Here is an 18907-nt window from a genome sequence, read left to right as displayed (position 1 = left end):
TTAGCCAGCCGACTTAAGACACAGAGCGAAGTTGATTGCGACAACAGGGTTCAAGTCCAGTGAAGAACGGTTCCAGAAAGCAGGTAGTCAGGTCAGTTAGTCAGTCAACAGCAGCCTCTAGTGGATTTACGTGAGAACGGCAGGCACGAAAGGCACTCACAAGAGAAATTTGAGATCTGAAAAAGGGTACACAGTGACCTCTGGTGGATTTGCAAAAACTACAAAAAAATGTAGCTCCTGGCACATATTTTGCTCTCTCCAGAAATATATATAGGGGTACGTCATCAGAATGAGCCTGGGTTGGAGATTTGGCTTTGTGACATGTGTTTGCAGAATGCAGAATTCCTCTTTCAGCCAATACAACTGATTTAATTTGTAAATGATATTTGTTTGTAAAGAAAAATCCAGAAATGCAGAAATGCTACAGTCATGAACTGTAACACGTTCATTCTTTCCTTCATTCAATCATTTTCCTTCGGCTTAGTCCCTTTATTGATTGCGGTTGCCAGAGCAGAATGAACCACCAACTTATCCAGCACATGTTTTACGCGGCGGATGCCCTTCCAGCCGCAATCCAGTCCAGGCAAACATCCATACACTCTCACATTGACACACATACAGTACACTATGGCCAGTTTAGTTTATTCAATTCACCTACTGTATAGCGCATGTGTTTGGACTGTGTGGGAAACCGGAGCACCCTGAAGAAACCCACGCGAACATGAGGAGAACATGCAAACTCCACACAGAAACACCAACTGACGTAGCTCGGGCTCGAACCAGTGACCTTCTTGCTGTGAAGCAACAGTGCTAACCACTGAGCCACCGTGTCGCCCACAACTATAACACAATGAAATCTTAACATTCCAACAAACTATTCTAATAAAAAAATTGAATAATTCATAAGTAATAAAACATTAAATCAGCAAACAGCAAAACAATAATACAGTAATAACAGAATTTATACATGCTGTAATGTACACTGTATGCTATAGGAACTCACAGACAGTGAGCAGTCAGCAATGTGAAATTCTTTTTTCAAACAACGGTGTTTGACTAGCTAGGACAACATAGATGATAATTCAGTTCTTGTTTTGTTGGTAATTTTAAAATAAATGCATATTTCTTAATATGTTTGACTATTTGTATTAAACTAGAATATATATTCATTGTTTTAATTTCTGGAATAAACATAAATTATACAGATTCTCAATGGAATGTTCTATGTTTTATTTATCAGATTTCACAGTTTAAATAACTGAAACAGATAATCAGGAATGTGTGCTGATTTTGGACTTGTGGTTGTGTGGTGAACAAAATAAAATTTAGATTCTTAACAGAATGTTCTTCATTTGTCTGACTTTTCAGTTTAAATTAAGTATTAAAACAGAGAGGGATGCACACGGCTAGGTAAAGAAACTATTAAAATACATGTCTGTCCAAGAATAACCTTGCAACTGAAGCAATAAACCAGGATCAGGATCATGTTTTTTTTTCTCAGAGACTGTCCTTGTGAGAGACTGTCATAACTGGGGCAGAAAAATCGTCAATTAGATTAGCAAGCTGAATAACAACCCGGCCTGTGTTGGAGGTGCTCACCATTGATGGCAGGGCTTTTGCGGACTGAATGTTATCTAATGGATCATGTTTCAGAGTTTTTGTGTTGGACTGGAATAGCTACAATCTACATTTAATGCTTGCAGAACCAGTGGGGACAGTAACTGTAAATATTGTTTTCGTATTTCTATTGTAGGAAACTTTTGCTTCACTACATCTTAAAGCAAAACAGATTATCAGAATAAAAGGGTATTTTGAGGGCGTAGTGGGTAGCATGGTTGCCTCACAGTAGAAGGTCACTGGTTCAAGCCTCGGCTGGGTCAGTTGGCATTTCTGTGTGGAGTTTGCATATTCTCCCCGTGTTAGTGTGGGTTTCCTCCTAGTGCTCCAGTTTCCCCACAATTCCAAAGACATGCGGTATAGGTGAATTGGGTAAGCTAAAATTGTCTGTAGTGTATGTCTGTGAATGAGTGTGTATGGACGTTTCCCAGTTATGGGTTGCAACTAGAAGGGCATGCGCTACGTAAATTAAATGCTGGATAAGTTGGCAGATAAGTTCATTCCTCTGTGGCGACCCCAGATTAATAAAGGGACAAAGCCGAAAAGAAAATGAATGACTGAATGGTATAATCAATTCTCTGACACATGATAGCTAGATAGTCTGATCCACGAATGAGCTGAATATCATCAATTAACCTTGTTAATCAGTTCACAAATCACACCGATTTGTGAATTAGTAATTGCAGATGTTCTCAAGTCAACAATTCACTGATTCAAATGATCCAGTCAAAGTGAATCTTGAGTAAATGATTCACTGAATTTACAAACTAATTAAAAATGAGTCAAAAACTGGGGCCTTATTAGTTTGAGTGCTCCTTGAGTGAATTATACATGACTAATGCAGAATTTTAGGATTTATTACTGTAAATATACAGTACTGTAAAAAGATATTTAGGTGACTACCATCAGATGTCTGTGAAATTCATCTGCTGTAAAAGGTTGAGCTAGGTTGATACTTATCACAACAAATGTAATGTTTATTCAACCCAGGCTGATTGGAAAAACATGCCTTAGCCTACATACAAAACCTACATTAAAATACATTGCTCCGGGTCCATTTTGTGCATGTTTCAGTTGACAAATTCACTAGAGGGTGCTGTTTATATTTTTGCAAATCTGAATTACGTTACTTATGGTGTGTTATGTAGTATGTTCATGCCCATGAGAAGGAAGGGTGTTGTCATATAGATCACCTAGCAAACCACTGAACTAAACCCATCCTTAAACCCAACCAAGAATGCGTTCAAAAGCAAATGTAAGAGAAAAGTACACCGCGTCCATGTATTTTTATCTTGATATTATATTTTTAATTTCTCTTTTGTGAAACAGTGCTTCATCAGACTCAAACCAAGCACTCTGCATCACAAGTACAGAAAGCGAGCTACCGAGTTAACTAGCCATGCCAGAACAGTTGTCCATATATAGAAAAATATAGAGGCAAATGTTTTGGACATTCAAGAGCCCCAATTATGCTTTATAAAAGATTGGTTTGGGGTCTCCAACAACAGGCTGATATGCATGCAAGGCCAAAAAACACTTTCATTGTCTTATAATATGCATTTATTTTTAACTAATTATCCCAACGACTCTCATTTTATTCATTTAGCGATTCATTTGTTTCCAAACCCCTCCTTTGCATGAGGCTAATCTGCTATGATTGGTCCAATGACCCAGTCTGTTGTGACAGGTCGAATGGGTTCAGCGCGAGACAGAGAGAAACGCCCACTATGGTTATGAAGTAGCACAGAGTATATGTGAGAGCCCAATGCAGGAGTGCATTAAAACAATGCAGTTAAACACCAGCATAGTACTCTCTTAAACCTAAATTTTTAACAACGACACATTAAGTATTAATTCACATAGTAGAAAAGTTTAACTCTTTTGAAAATTGATCGTGCCACACATGTGTAGGAACAGCTGATGGTTTCCATAGTAATGACAAATGTAAGAGGATCGCGAGTTTAGAAACGCATTTACATCAGTAAAGGAAGAAGCAATATGAACGCAATATGTGAATAGCCCCATAAAGATTTAACCTGAGAGACACAGTACAAGCACTGATCTGTGATAGATAAGTTATTACAAGCGTTCCGCTAGTCTGAAGGGAAACGCGCGTTCACGTTTTACCGAATGCGGCACTTCATATTTGGTGATGTACCCTATCAACGTCGATGTGATCAGGCAAAAGATCCGAACCCAACTCAATTCATTTATTCGACTCTGAGTCGACTATTTTGTTAAAGAATTAATAGTTTTAAGCACGGTACACTCTCAAATTTAAACCTCAGTTGGGTGTTTTCATTCACTCACAGTGCTGTGTTACACACTGCATGGAAGGTCATTTTCAAAAACCCATAATAGCAGCTCTTTAACTTAAATAACTTTTTCATACATAACTAGTACTTTTGCATTTTTAAAAGGAACACTCCAACTATTTTGAAAAATGCTCATTTTACCTCGAGGTAAACAGTTGACTTGAACCATTTTTAAATCTATTCAGCTGTTTCTTGTTCTGGCGGGGTCACTTTTAGTTTATTTTAGCATAAGGAATTTAATCGAATTTGACCATTTCATTCACAAAATTTAAAAAAGAGTTTTGATAGTATTCCTATTTAAAGCTTATAACATCTGTAGTTCCATCGAGTAATAAGACTGTCAGAAAACTATACTATACTGAAAAAATACTGTTTTCTAGACCAATAATGCTACGAACTATACTCTCATTCAGGTGTAATAGTCAAGAAACTCTGCTTCTGTACCATGGCTGCACCAGGCGGAAAGATACTACACAGCGTTTAAAAAAAGTTAGAGTGTTCCTTTAAGAAACATTGAAAAGGAGGACTCAATTCTTTTTCTGGAGTATTATTTTACTATAGGGTATCTCTACTTTTACTCAAGTACTCAATCTTTGTACTTCTTTTGCCACTATGCACTGTGTGCGTAGCCTTTACAGCAATGGTCTCAAACTCAATTGCTGGAGTGCCACAGCTCTGCAGATTTAGCTCCAACCACAACCAAATTACACCTGCTTAATAGTCTCTAGTAGTCTCGAACACCTTGATTAGTTGGATCAGCTGTGTTTGATTAGGATTGGAGCAAAACTGTGCAGAGCTACAGCCCTCCGGGAATTGAGTCTGAGACCTATCCTTTACAGGTTTTCCACAACAGAATTTATGTTGAGAGAACACACTTGACCCAGTTCTGTTTTATATTATGGCAAAAATCAGTTAGATCTTGAATCCTCTTATAGTATTTGAACCCCAAACATGTACCAATGAGAAGTCAGTCTTGCCAAGTTGCATTCAGCTGCAACATCAAGTGTGGAATCTGATACAGCCGTCTTTCTCTAATGAGACCACCTCAAACACAAAGAAGAAAACGGTCTTTAAACAGCCAAGACACAACACTGGCCTTGTACGTGTTCATCATGCACTCCATTCACTGACGACTGGAACATGAGCTGAACACATGGTCACAACACTGCTGAAGACTCTGCCAAGGCCTCTCTCTTTCAGATACACACACTTATGAATCATCAGATTGAGCGTACTTTGTCCATTCTGAAATTTGGAGACAATTAGGTGAAGTTCTGCTCAGCTGTAGTTCTCTTTTAAACATATTTTTTTTCCTTATACATATTTTTCCAAAGCAAAAAAACATTTCAGGTATTTTCTGTTAGTAATATAGTGTATCATTTTGGGAAAAGAACTAAACAAAACAAGACATAGCTAGAAATATTGTTTACTTTTGCAACATTGATCTTGGCTTCTCCCTGTGGCGTGTTACAAAGCAATTTTAAACCAAAAAATACTAAATTAATTCAAAGTGTTTTTAAACCATACTATAGTAAAGTGTATTTTAGTGTATATATTATGTATAGTTTGTAATGGCCAGAGCTGAATCCAATTTTCAAAGGCAGCCCAAAGTCCTTTAACATCTGTAAGATAATGCTAAAGATGTTTTATTAGTCAGTAAATATTTTTTCGCTGCTGTTTACTTATTCACGAGTTTTTTCAGTTGTGGGGGTGGAATTACATTCTCTTATATGTTATATTATAGTCTTATAGTATCTTACATTTGAAGTTTTTCGAAGTAGTTTTTATTTTTAATTTCCTCTATATTGATTTTCTTAGATTTGTTTCGGAGCTGCAATAACAAGCTTAATTTCCCTCCACGGATTAATAAAGTATTTCTGTCTGTTCTCTTACGTCTGTCTGTCTGTTGTATGACCCTTTGTCAACAAATACTACAGAATACTAATTGCTGTATTAACTAAAGTGAACTACAGTGATAAACTGTGATAAATACTGCAGTATACTTGACTTTTTACTACAGTAAATTGTGGTGTATTATAGTCTAGTATAGTTATTAAAACTACAGTATTTCAAATTTTTTTATATTACTACAGCTGTTGTATTACCACAGAAACTGCTGAATTACAACATTTATTCAAGTATTTTACTATCATGTGGTTCAAAAACACTATAGTATTTAGTACAATAAGTTAATATGCTAGCATATTTTCATGTGGTATTCATGTGCAAGAAAACATGGCAAAAATAACTAAACAATGCACTTTTTAGTGAGGGTCTCCAAAAAATAGTTTATAATATCTTTAAGTGAATGTAAATAGTTGGGAAAAAAACTATATTTATTATAATGGGAGAATTTGATTGTTGTGTTTTTAATAAATGGGATGAAAAAATGCATTTTTCCCACTGATTTAAATCTTGTTGCCAGTTGTCCTTTTAGAGTTTGATTTACAGAAGAATGAGATTTTTTCACCTATTTTTAAGTTTCCAAATCCAGGGCTCTATAGTGCGACCTACACTGAAAAAAATTATTCAAAGATGATTCCTTGGATTTACTCAATTTTTTTTACGTTAAGTGGTTGTAAACAATTCATTTGGGCTGAATTTAAACAAACAAATTAAGTTGAACATTATTAAATTTAATTTGTTTGTTTAAATTCAACACAAATAAATTGATTGCAACAGTTTTGCATGCAACACTTTTTTCAGTGTAATTTCTCAATGGTACTAAAAAAAGTGATATCTCACTGGTGTGACCAGATATTCAAGGGCAAAAAAAAAACATTTTAAAAAGTCTCCACGACTGTAGTTCAACAGAAAGACACATATTATGCCCAAGTCCTGGTTTAAAGCAATCATAGACAGTAAAGAGCTTTATGTTAAATGCAGCGAGGTTGGAAACGTTTATGCTGGTGCACCTAAGAAACAAAATTAGGCTGTTTTTAGCCAGTGCAAAAAGTTAATCTAGAGCCCTGCAATGCATCACGGATTCTTCTATTTTAAACATTTTAATTTACACACACACACACACGCACCATACCTGTTAACCCTCCTGTTTTTCCGGGGATTCTCCTGTATTTTACAATTCTATCCTGCTAACATCCTGTAAAGTTATTTTCCTGTATTTCTACCACATTTTCAATCTTTCTATAAAGAGTGGCAATAAACATGAAAAAGCCTTTCCTCCCTATTCGCAACCCATACTGTCGAACCAACAGGGTACGCCCCAAGCTCCTAAATGTGAATCTGTGTGCTTTCATTTTATTTAGGCATGAAAACACTTTGAAATAAATATAAAAATGGAGGGATTCCCTTCCTTTTTGTTACAGATGCCATTGCACCTTCTATGCAATCCTCAAAACAGTCAGTTCATAGCGGTGCGTGACTGTCAGGCGTGCTCCATATTGATAAATAGACGCTGTTTCCCAAACAAATTCTGTACATGCAATTTGTAGTGAAGCGAAAGAGCACACTCTGGGTTTTGGGTACGTGTTTGAACAGACATATACACACAATAATAACAATAACATCTAAACATGTCAATCTTGGTGGGTTTTCTTTTAAACACAACTAATTTTGTCTTAAATGAGCATAAACAGTTAGGAAAGCAATTGAATGCTTTCATTATAGATCTGTGCATTTTAAAAGTGACTCTGTTATTTAATGTATTCAAACGAAAAATCTAAATGAGAGATTCTTTTAATCAGCTCTTTAATCAATGTTTAAATTATACAGTAAAGAAAGGTTAACGAGAATTGATTGGTTAACTAATTTTGATAGGCTAAACTGTTTGCTAAATTATTTGCAGCTTTTTCTAATGTATACGATTTATTCTATCCTTTGTAAATAATAATAATAATAATAATAATAATAATAATAAAACATATTACTAACTGCTTCAACAGTTAATTTATGATAAACCAGCTCCAAATGAACATATTTAGTGATTTGGGGAATTTATTTATTTATTTTTATTTTTTTGGGGGGGCTGGGGTAATAACTATTTAAAGTAATAATAACTGTTTACAAAAGCAATAACTATAAATTGCTGTACATAAATAATTAAAAAAGGACTTGATGAATGCGAAAAACACCCATTTCATGACCCTGTTGATTCAATGTGCATGTACCAAAAAAAAAAAAAAAACAAAAACGTAGTGTTTTTTGTGAAATGACATGCACGTAACGCAAATTAGGCAGCAGCTCAAGGCATCGACTGACATTATTACAGCACGTGCAACTCATTGAAAGCTTGACAAAATCTTAAAATAGACTTCATATCCCACAATTTGTCTCTGAATAACAACAGCATCTGGGGTGAGATTAATAAACACAAGGGGGTGTTAATGAAGGCAATAAAATGACTCCTGGCTGGATGTTATTCGCTGTGACAAGCAGTCGTTCTCCAGGCCCTTACAGATCTGAGAGAAATGTCCACACACTTTCACCCTGCAGACCTGAATGACTGACTGTAGCTGATTGATAGATAATATTTCAGCAGGGTTTATACACTAATTCCTTATCTTACTGTATAATAAACGCTAGAGAAGTTGTCTCAGTCACTCACAAGCTTAAAAGAAGGAAACTTTTCCCTGGATGATCATTTAAATCAGTGCTGTTTAATTACACAATTTCCGAGGTAAATTTAACAGGTTGTTTATGATGACTGAAATAATATAATATCACAACTGCTGCTGCACAGAAATAAAAAAGGTTTTATATGGGGGAAACAATATTATGAACAGATTTATCATTACTTTGTGAAAATAAAACTAGAGGATTTAGTGTCACAAGTATTTGAATCATTACATATACATATGATACATATTTGAATCATTGTGAACAATTTTTACACTTTCACTGATATCTTTACCAGCATCTGCACTGATCATAACTACCAGAATTCATTCATTTGTAAGATTTTAATCCTTTAAAGTATTTTTTTGCATAATGACACTGTATGGCGGCGCCAATGTGTAGTGGTTAGTGTGTCGACACATGCACCCTGGTGCTCATGGCGACCCAAGTTCAATTCCTGCCTCGAGGTCCTGTGCCGATCCTTCCCCTCTCTCTGCTCCCCACACTTTCCTGTCAATACACTACTGTACATTAAAAGTGAAAACCCTGAAAAAATAATTATAAAAAAGATATTAAAAGGATAGAGTATATAAGTACACCCCTCACAAATTGATCTTTTAAATTCATATGTTTAATAGGAAGCTATACAATATTATATTTGTGCATATACATTAGATTAGTTAGTACAGAAGCCAAATCTGGAGCTTATCTAACAAAATAACTTACGATGTCGGTGCAAAAACTAGTATAGCCAAATTTACATGTTATGAAAAAATATTAAATAAAAATTTTAAAAAGAAGAAAAATAAATTTTTTGTCAATCAAAAATTTTCTCCATTTACACATACAAAACAAGCTCTGATATCTATACCAACACACCCACATAATTATAATTAAATAATTGTATTGCTATTTGGGCTGCAGTTTTCAACAGCACATAACAAGCCAAAAAAGGGATCAATTAAAAAAAAGTCAACCTTGCCATGAAAAAAATAAAGCTTTCACCAAAACCTTCTTTTGTGTGTTTGTGTTTGTGGGCTTGTATATCATAATGCCCCGTTAGTGTTTTCAAACAATTATATTTGATTTACCAAAGACACACACGTGCCAAATTCACATCTGTCACATCAGTAACAGAGAGGTGTCACATCCATAATGAAGCTTTTTCCTCATAATTGCAAAAATGTCAAATAAAATAAAAAGTAGTAGTAATCACAATACCATGAAACCGTGTTATTTTTAACCAAGGTTATCATACCGTCAGAATCTTTTACCGACCCATGCCTATTGCAGACAGCTATTTTTCTGATTCCGTAACTCTGTGGTTAGTAGTTTTGGAAAATATAACAAGATGTGCCAATGTAATGTTAAAATACACTTTGTCTCTGTGAATTTCTGTTTTAAGTATTAACTGCAAATGTTGCATCCATAAAGCTGGTATTGATCTATTTGATCCACAGACCAAACCTAAGAAAAATTGCCGAAAAAAGCAGAAAGGATTTAAACACTTTGAAGTCTTGCCAAGAAAACAGAAGCCAGAAGATGTTTTCCAGACCAAACCATCTTGCAGACTTACATGTGCTCTCTTTGTGAGTGTAACAGTTGTTGTTTTTTTGTATTGTGTACATTTCTGAAAGGAAATAAAGATGAAATGTTGAAATTTAATATAAATTCACATTTTTGACAAAAATATATATTTTTTTATAAAATAATAAAAAAAAAATGCCCAGAAAAAAATGCAAGACTAATCTTATTTATTTCTTTTCGGCTTAGTCCCTTTATTAATCAGGGGTCACCACAGCGGAATGAACCGCCAACTTATTCGGCATGTTTTACACAGCAGATGCCCTTCCATGCAAGAATTAAGAAATTATAAAATCTGATTGTTATATTGCTATAGCTCTAAGTAGCATGTATTTAAGCACAAAAACCGAATACACAAAGACTTAAAATAAGTCTTAAATAAAACAGCTAAAAAGATGCACAGAATAAAACGACTGAACTGAAGATCAGACACATTCTTTTTAAAAAGCTCATACTTTTGCGGACTGAGTCAAATTTGGATGTTCTTGAGTCTGACTGCATGTCAAGAAGAACACAAACATTTTCCACGTGAAGTTGCTAAAACCTGCTCTGATCTTCTAGAGCCGTGAATGGATGATCCTGTTCGAGCGGTCACTTCTTATTTGACACACCTTCAAAGAGTTGAGATTGTTGCTGAATCAACACATACAAATAAATAACCAACGACACACTGCTGTCCGGGCTCAAACGAGAGCCATTAATAACTACTTGACAGCAAACAGTTTAACAAGAGGCGCTCTGGAAAGCTATAAATTACATAACCGCAATTAAAGTGCCAACCCCTGACCCTGACTGAGAGGCACAATCTTTATCACCTGATTTTAACATTGGCACTGGTTCCAAGTCAATACACATGACACGACCGCGCCGATAACTCAGGCACGTACAATTTATGAGCATATAGTACAAAGTCCGTCTGAAGAAGCCGTACTTCAGATAAAACACACACACACGGCGCGGGACCACACTCGTGGAAATCAACAGCGCTCACACTTCCGGGACAAAATGAAGACGGAAAACTACCAAGCACTTACTGAGATGGAGATATGTGTCGTTATTATCCATGTTTGGACGAATATGAAAGAAGTGTCCAATTTAGTGGCAAACTGTCTCGTTTCGCCGTCCTGGACGGCAGCATCTCCCCGCTGCTGTCCGCGATCTGACTGAGGATTCGCTGCGCACTCTTGGGGCCCCACCGAGGGGGAGGCGAGGGCCAGACCTCTCACAGCGACAGCCTACTCCAGCTCTACAAGTGACCACAATACACAACATCGCCTTTATTGATTTATATGAATGTGTTTGGTTGTATAAATCATCACATAATAATAAAATATTCAGCAAATATAACAACAATAGACTAATCATAATATCAATAATAATATTGATAAATAAATAAAATAATACACTTTTTTGACAAATTTTCATACAACTCAAATAGTGAAACAACTCAAATGTAAAACAATTTAAATTCATATTTCAGTCAACATTTACTGATATGTTATTGATTAAAACTTCAAACAACGTGAATTTGCATATGTTCTGAGAAGGTTCTTTCTACGTTACTGACAAACAGTCTTTGAGTAACATCATTAGTTAATGAATTAACTAAAATTAGATAATTGGATCTTATTAGGAAGTGTTATAAATACAGTAAAGCAACAATATAGTTTAATGCTTATGCTCACTTAAAATAGTTTTTAACACATGGTAATTGTTTTGTCATTGTATTATCCAATAGCACATTATTTTTGTTGTTCATGTTGGCATTTTATACCTTTGTTGACAAATTTATTTTTATTGCAATTTTGTAACGCAATTTTTAGAACAATGAAGTGCAATAAAAAATTAAAGAGAAAATAATTACCTTGTTACACATGCACACACTTACTATAGTAAAAACAATAAATTATACATAATTGAATGCAATAACAAACCTGCAAACAAACCTGAGTATATGGGGTTGATTAATTTTACTTAGCAAAAAATATGGCTTCACTATAAGAAAGCAAGGTAACAAGGATAAAATAATATGTAACTAACCAGTGTTTCAGTTTTATTATTGTTTATTTATTTTTGGGTGGATCATGCACTAAAGACATTCACCCACAAAACAACATGTAGTATCAATATATCACTTTTAATCAATGTTTTAAATTTAACGTCAATTTAAATGGTTTCAACACAAAATTTGGCTGAAGGTTTGCACATGTATTGGGGAGTTTCAAATAAACATAAGTTATATATCATATAAAATCTATATATACAATAAAATGTTAAAACAAATACTAAAAGAAAAATAATCTTACTTTCGATTTAAAACAAGATTATTTTTCTTACCCCATTGGCAGATTATTTTGCTTGTTTTAATGAACAACTCACTTATTTTTGCTATATTATTTCTTAAATCAAGACAATAAGTTATTTACAATAAGAATATTTAGATATTCAGACAAGAAACAGGACAAAAAATCAAAGTACACTGTGAAAAAATCTGTAATTTTACGGTTTATTTCCAGTAGCTGGGGTCCCGGAAAAAACGGTAAAATAACGGCCATTAAATTACAGAAATATATTGTAAAATAACAGAGGATGAATTACAGAAATTTACCACAAATTTAAATTTGAAGTAATTTCTGTAATTTAATGTCTGTTATTTTACAGTAAATTTCTTTTACGTTTTTTTCCGGCACCCCAGCTACTGGAAATAAACTGTAAAATTACAGATTTTTTTACAGTGAAAATAATTTTTGCAGGTAAGATTATTTCCGAACATAACGACCCTCATGTAAACATGCTCAAATGACATTTTGAAAAAAAATATCTTCATGGAGCCATCAACACCAACAAACAACCTTCATTTTTAAGATTGCGAATAATAATCAAAACAGCTTTCATTAAATTAAGACCACGTCATTATTTTAGATTAGCATTCTAATTTGCAGTTTTATTGGGTCAGAGGATTATCATAGTATTCTTTCCCTACAAACTGCTTAGTGCAAGATCTGCTGACCATGGCCTTTTAGAAATCTTTTGCGAGGGCAGAGGAAACAAAAAGAATTCTCTAAATTCCAGGCGCTCTGTCCCCACAAGGCTAGCGGAGGGTCTGAAGACCCCTCGGCGCCCCCCAAGATCTCTTCAGAGTGAGGGGTCATTTAAGGGTGAGCTCCCACTACCTCAGGAGGTTATTCAGAAGTCACCAGCATTCAGAGTGTTGAACTCCTGTTCCTGAGAGAGAGGGTTAGTGATGACCACTCTGTCAGTCCGCAAGCCGGCCTGTCGAATGGGAAAAGCACACTGGCTCCCGTCCTTGTAAAAACAGCACATAAAAGAACACAGAGGGACGCTAACAAAGACGAATGGCTTCTCTTCCAACTCATTCCACACTAATCAGGCCCTTTTCATTTGTTCCCTGTTAGATAATGTAAATTTGTGGAGTCAAAGAAAGGGACTAAAAGGACAATTTATCAACCTCCCTTTTATCCCTCTAATGGAGCCACATGTTACAGAGCATTACAATCGCCCTGAGCTGCAAAGTATATCAGAGCCAACGAGAAAGGGGATTGGATTTCGGTGCGAAGGTGAATTCAATCCTGTTGAGGCGGCGTGATGCAAATAGGTGCTTGTAACATGTCATATTAAAGGAGATCAGCTGCTTGAGAGATGTGAATAAGGTCTAAATCACTGCAGGTTTGCGGGGATTATCTTTGCTGTTTGTCCACAACAATGACTGCCAATGGAGCATTCAGTTGCAGGGTGTCGGAGACCTCACCCTTAGTATCATTTATCACTAGTTAAAAGCAAAGCGACCCACCCCTTAACCCAACAGTCACAGCTCTGAGACCAGCCGGGAGAAACCAACAGTCTGGTCATCTCCATCACAGACAACAGCTCGTGTTTGGGGGGCACCATGTGGCAAATACACATAGAGACCAAATCAGTCTGATAAATGCACAAGGGTTATCTGAAATGTGCATATTTAAGACAGAATATTCTAAACAAGAGTGAGTGATCAATGTTTTTATATTGGAAATGGGAAATGGGTCTGATAGCTTTTGGTCAGTGTTTGACTTGATGAATATTCAGTTAAACAATAGTTAAAATCAATCAGCAGCATTTGAGTTCCAAAAAAAATAAAAAAAATAAAAAAATAATAATAATAATAAAAAACAATAAAATAAAAAGTGCTGCGGTGGTGCAGTGGGTGAAGGTCGCTGGTTTGAGCCTTGGCTGGGTTAGTTGGCATTTCTGATGGGTTACAGCTGGAAGGGCATCCGCTGCTTAAAACATATGCTGCATAAATTGGCGGTTCAATCCGCTGTGGCGACCCCAGATTACTAAAAAAAAATTAATGAATGAACAAAATAAAATAAAATTAAATTAAATTAAAAAGCAAAAATGAAGTTGCTGTGCACAAGATTTTGTACTTTGTAAATAGTTTTTTTATGTGAGCTTTCTGTGAATCATGTAAAACTGACAAAATAATTTTGACAAAATAATTGACAAAATAAATTTGTTGACTGATTTTTAGTCACTTGAAATTTAGTTTGTTCTACTCAAACAATGAACACTCAATTAAGTCATGCTTTTTACATGTGTGATTTACTTTAAAAACATTGAAGCAAACAACACAGTAGTTGTCTTGTCACAATCAATGAGATAACATATCTGCAACAGAGGGAATGAGATACCTGCACTGTAAAAAATATCTGTTATTAACAGTTTCCGTATTTGGTGTTTTTAGTTTATTTACGAATGTGAATTGCATTATGGGATGTTGATCTCTGCTCTGTCGGTTTTTGATGTTGAAAATTTAACTCTACAGTTTAACCAAGTGACTTTTATTGACATTTTAGTAGTTTGAAATAATATAATGTAAAATAAATAATAGTGAAATAAGTTGGTGAAATAAAAAAAATCTACTGGCAGTTTGTTACAAGGTTTTTGTAGCATAATAAACTGTACAACCCAGACAATAATTCACTTTAAACTATTAAAAATGTTCATAAAAGTCAATTTTTCCAACTTTTCAAGGTTAAAAGTTGTTGAAAGAAAGCTCAAGGTCCCTTAATGCAATTCAAAAGCATAAATAATTGGGGAAAAATAAAAAGTAAAAAGATAAATCACCAAATACAGAAAACTCCTAATTTACTGTTTCTTTTTTTTTTTTTTTTACAGTGTGGGTGATTCTAATTGTAGGTCAATTTTAAATCTCCAACATAAACCTTTTATTATATTTCAAATTTTTGAATGATAATGCAAATTGCATTTAATTTATATCTGAAAAATAAACTTTTATTGTGTATTTGAGCACATTTTGTCTTGAAAATACTAACTTGGTGACTCCCAGTGTGCCTATTTTTGTGCATGTCCCTAAATTCTCTGCCTCCTGAATTAGACATTCAACTTCAATTATAATGGAAAAAAAAAACATTCAATTTGAATCATTTTTGGTGCGTTTACTTCACTAAGCTACAGTTAAAGTCAGAACTATTAGCCCCCCTGTTTATTTTTTCCCAAATTTCTTTTTTAAAGGCTTAACTAGGTTAATTAGGTTAACTAGGCAGGTTAGGGTAATTAGGCAAGTTATTGTATAGTGATGGTTTGTTCTGTAGACTCGAAAAAAATTTAACTTAAAGGGGCTAATAATTTTGACCTTAAAATGTTTATAAAAAAAATAATAGCTGCTTTTATTCTAGCCGAAATAAAACAAATAAGACTTTCCCCAGAGCAAAAAATATTATCAGACATACTGTGAAAATTTCCTTGCTCTGTTAATCATCATTTAGGAAATATTTAAAAAAGAAAGAAATTCAAAGAGCGTTTAATAATTCTGATTTCAATCAGAATCAGAATCAGAATCAGAAAGAGCTTTATTGCCAGGTATGTTCACACATACTAGGAATTTGTTTTCGTGACAGTGCTTCTACAGTGCAACAGCATTACAGAGACAGGACAAAAAACAGATAATAAATATATTTTAAAAAATAGAAGTAAGTAGTGAGTGCAAATATACAGATTGACAAGTGTATGTACATGTTTATTACTATATACAACGTTATATGTGCAGCTGTTATGTGCAAATTGGCATGTAAAGTGTGTTGTTAAATAAGTGTATATGTGTATAAAAGTGTATAGCAAGTAGTGATGTTGGTTTCGCAATTATTATCATCAACTGTATGAACAAACATTTGCATATGAAACTATTTTCTGTATTATTTGTCATGTTTGTAATAAAAAATACATTTTGTGTGTGTGTGTCATTATATTCTGGTCAACTCTGTTATATCGGTTATCAAAAGGCGTGACAATCTTTAAAGCACTGAAAGAAAAAGCATGTGACTTGCTCCAAGGGATTTCCCTTCCTCTGAGAAATTCATTGATGCTCTGAGGCATGTCATTATTCTTCTCTCATTCATTTGCTGAAAAGGATACACCAATTATATCATGACAACTCTTTTACTGAAAACAGTGAACTTCTTATTTACTTTTGAAAACAATAATATGATGAAAATACATCAAATTCGGTTTGAGACTGAGGTTAGCATATTAACCAATATATTATGTTTACTTTGTGGCTATGCTTTTGAAACATGCTATGCTTTAAGTATTTTATATTTTTGCTGTAGAAAGACACATGAAAAACATATTTGTGGTAATGAACAACTGGTGTTAACCAGAAATATTAGAGTGAACAACAGTCAGATTTTATCTGATCATGTGAAGTGAAAACCTGTTCTCTGAAAACCTGAACAACCGTCCTCTTAGCTCATCTGATCATATCGTAGAATAGATTAAATGTGTGTGTTTGGGGGGTGGTTCTCCATCTGTCATACACTCATTAACAGAGCCCCCTCATGTTTTAATCAGTCCCCGTACACAAACCACTCCCTCCGCAAACCCACACACACACACACACACACACACACACACACACACACACACACACACACACACGCACACACACACACACATTAACACACAACTCACAGGCTTCAGCCACGCCATGTATCATCAATCTCACCGGTCATTAATCTCTGGGCACAAAGGCAAAACATGCTGCAATTTTTGGGTGTGAAACCTCTTTTTAGTGTAGACCATTTCGACAAATCACGCACAGATTTAAATCAAGTTGCATCCCATACTACATGTAAGCAGTTTTGTTGTAACTATTAGCAAAAAAAATTAATATTCAAGTTAGTTTGTGCTTAAATTATTAAAGGCCCCCTATTATGCTTTTTTTAAAAAAAGTCAGTGCTCAGTGTGTGGCATGAACCACACACCACAAGTCCTCTCCAAAGAGAAATACACTCTAAAAAAGTCTCTGGGTTCCACACAAATTTTTCATGTTGTTCCAACACAAATCAATTAACTTTATTGTTTTCAAGTGGATTAAACATAAAAGAAATAAGTTGTCCCAAAAAACTACAACCACTGTGTTGTTTTCACTCATTTTAAGTAGTTTAAACAACCGTCATAAGTTATTTTTTGAGTGTATTATTGTCACGGATTGGCCAGGCTCTTCCACCAGCATCACGCAAAGATCACCATCACCTGAGTATTAACCACACACAGCTGCACCCAATCACTTATAGTCACTACATAAGCACACACCTCACTTCACTCAGTGTCCGGTCTCGTTCCTACGAAGCGGACTCTGAGTGAACACCTCCTGGTAATCACTAGCCCTCGATATCATTATATTGTACTTATCTGCTCTCTGTCTCTCCTAGTTTGTCCAGTGTTCCCGGTATCCTGTTTGCCTTGTGTTTGTCGTCAGTCTGTCTTCCCCGCAAGCCCTCTGGTGTGTGCATTCCGTCTCCCTCAGTATCAGTCATCCAATCTGCCACCAAGGATCTCTACAAACAACCAGACTCCACTCACTTCTCCTCCGTTCTCCTGATGTGCTTACATGTTGTAAATAAACTTCGTTAATAACTCACTCACCTTCCTTGTCCGTCTGCTTCCCATAACAGAAGACCGGACCTCTACAATCAACAGCATGAGCACTCACGATCCCATTCAAGAGTTGGTGGACTCGTTGAAGAGAGTCTTATTGCCATCTACTCCACTTCCCGAAGCACCACCAGCACCGAGCACTTCTTCACCGTCCACCCACTCATCCAGTCCCATGGCTCGACCAGCGCCCTACTCTGGCGGGGCGGAGGAGTGTAATGGATTTCTTTTACAATGTTCTCTCATATTCACCATGCAACCTGAGTTATATCCCACAGATCGGTCCAAAATCGCATTCATCATCTCCCTTCTCTCTGGATCGGCTCTTCGGTGGGCAGAAACCATCTGGCAACAGTCTGGGCCGGTAACCAGCTCCATTCAAGCTTTCATCAAGTACTTTAAGGAGGTTTTTGGTCGTGCAGATGCAGAAGTAGCAGCTGGAGAACAGTTATACCATCTCAAACAGGGAGCCATGTCCACTCAGGATTATGCGCTCCGGTTCCGTACTCTGGCTGCTGCTAGCGGATGGAATGAGCGATCTCTCCTCACCACCTACCGGCTCGGACTGGAGCCCAGCCTCCGACTACAGCTAGCAGCCCTCGACGATACCTTGGGGTTGGAGAAATTCATCCAACTATCCCTCCGCTGTTCAGATCGTCTGAGGGCCTACCAGCACGATCTTCCACCTGTTCCCCAAGCACTCCTCCGTTCGCCAGAGCCAGCAGTCCCTCCAGAACCTGAACCAATGATCGTGGAATCTGGTAGACTCACCATCACTGAGCGACAGAGGAGGCTGACCCGGGGTCTATGTATGTACTGTGGTGCCGAAGGACATGTCAGGCTGGACTGTCCCATTCGTCCAG

General features: G+C 35.9%; 1 protein-coding gene across 2 annotated transcripts in view; it reads right to left on the bottom strand.

The window, feature by feature from the left end:
• Positions 1 to 11276, bottom strand: part of rxrga (retinoid x receptor, gamma a) — a 47663-nt gene extending 36387 nt beyond the window's left edge. For both annotated transcript variants that reach the window (XM_056474552.1, XM_056474544.1), the window contains exon 1: positions 11126 to 11276. Coding sequence is in view for 1 of the 2 variants with exons in the window: in XM_056474544.1 (XP_056330519.1) it covers positions 11126 to 11156 (31 nt within the window). In the remaining variant the exon portion in view is untranslated. The remainder of the gene's footprint in view (positions 1 to 11125) is intronic.
• Between the last annotated feature and the right edge of the window lie 7631 nt (positions 11277 to 18907).

The sequence above is a fragment of the Danio aesculapii genome, chromosome 2 (assembly GCF_903798145.1).
Source record: "Danio aesculapii chromosome 2, fDanAes4.1, whole genome shotgun sequence".
NCBI lineage: Eukaryota > Metazoa > Chordata > Actinopteri > Cypriniformes > Danionidae > Danio > Danio aesculapii.
This window is presented reverse-complemented; position numbering and strand designations above follow the sequence as displayed.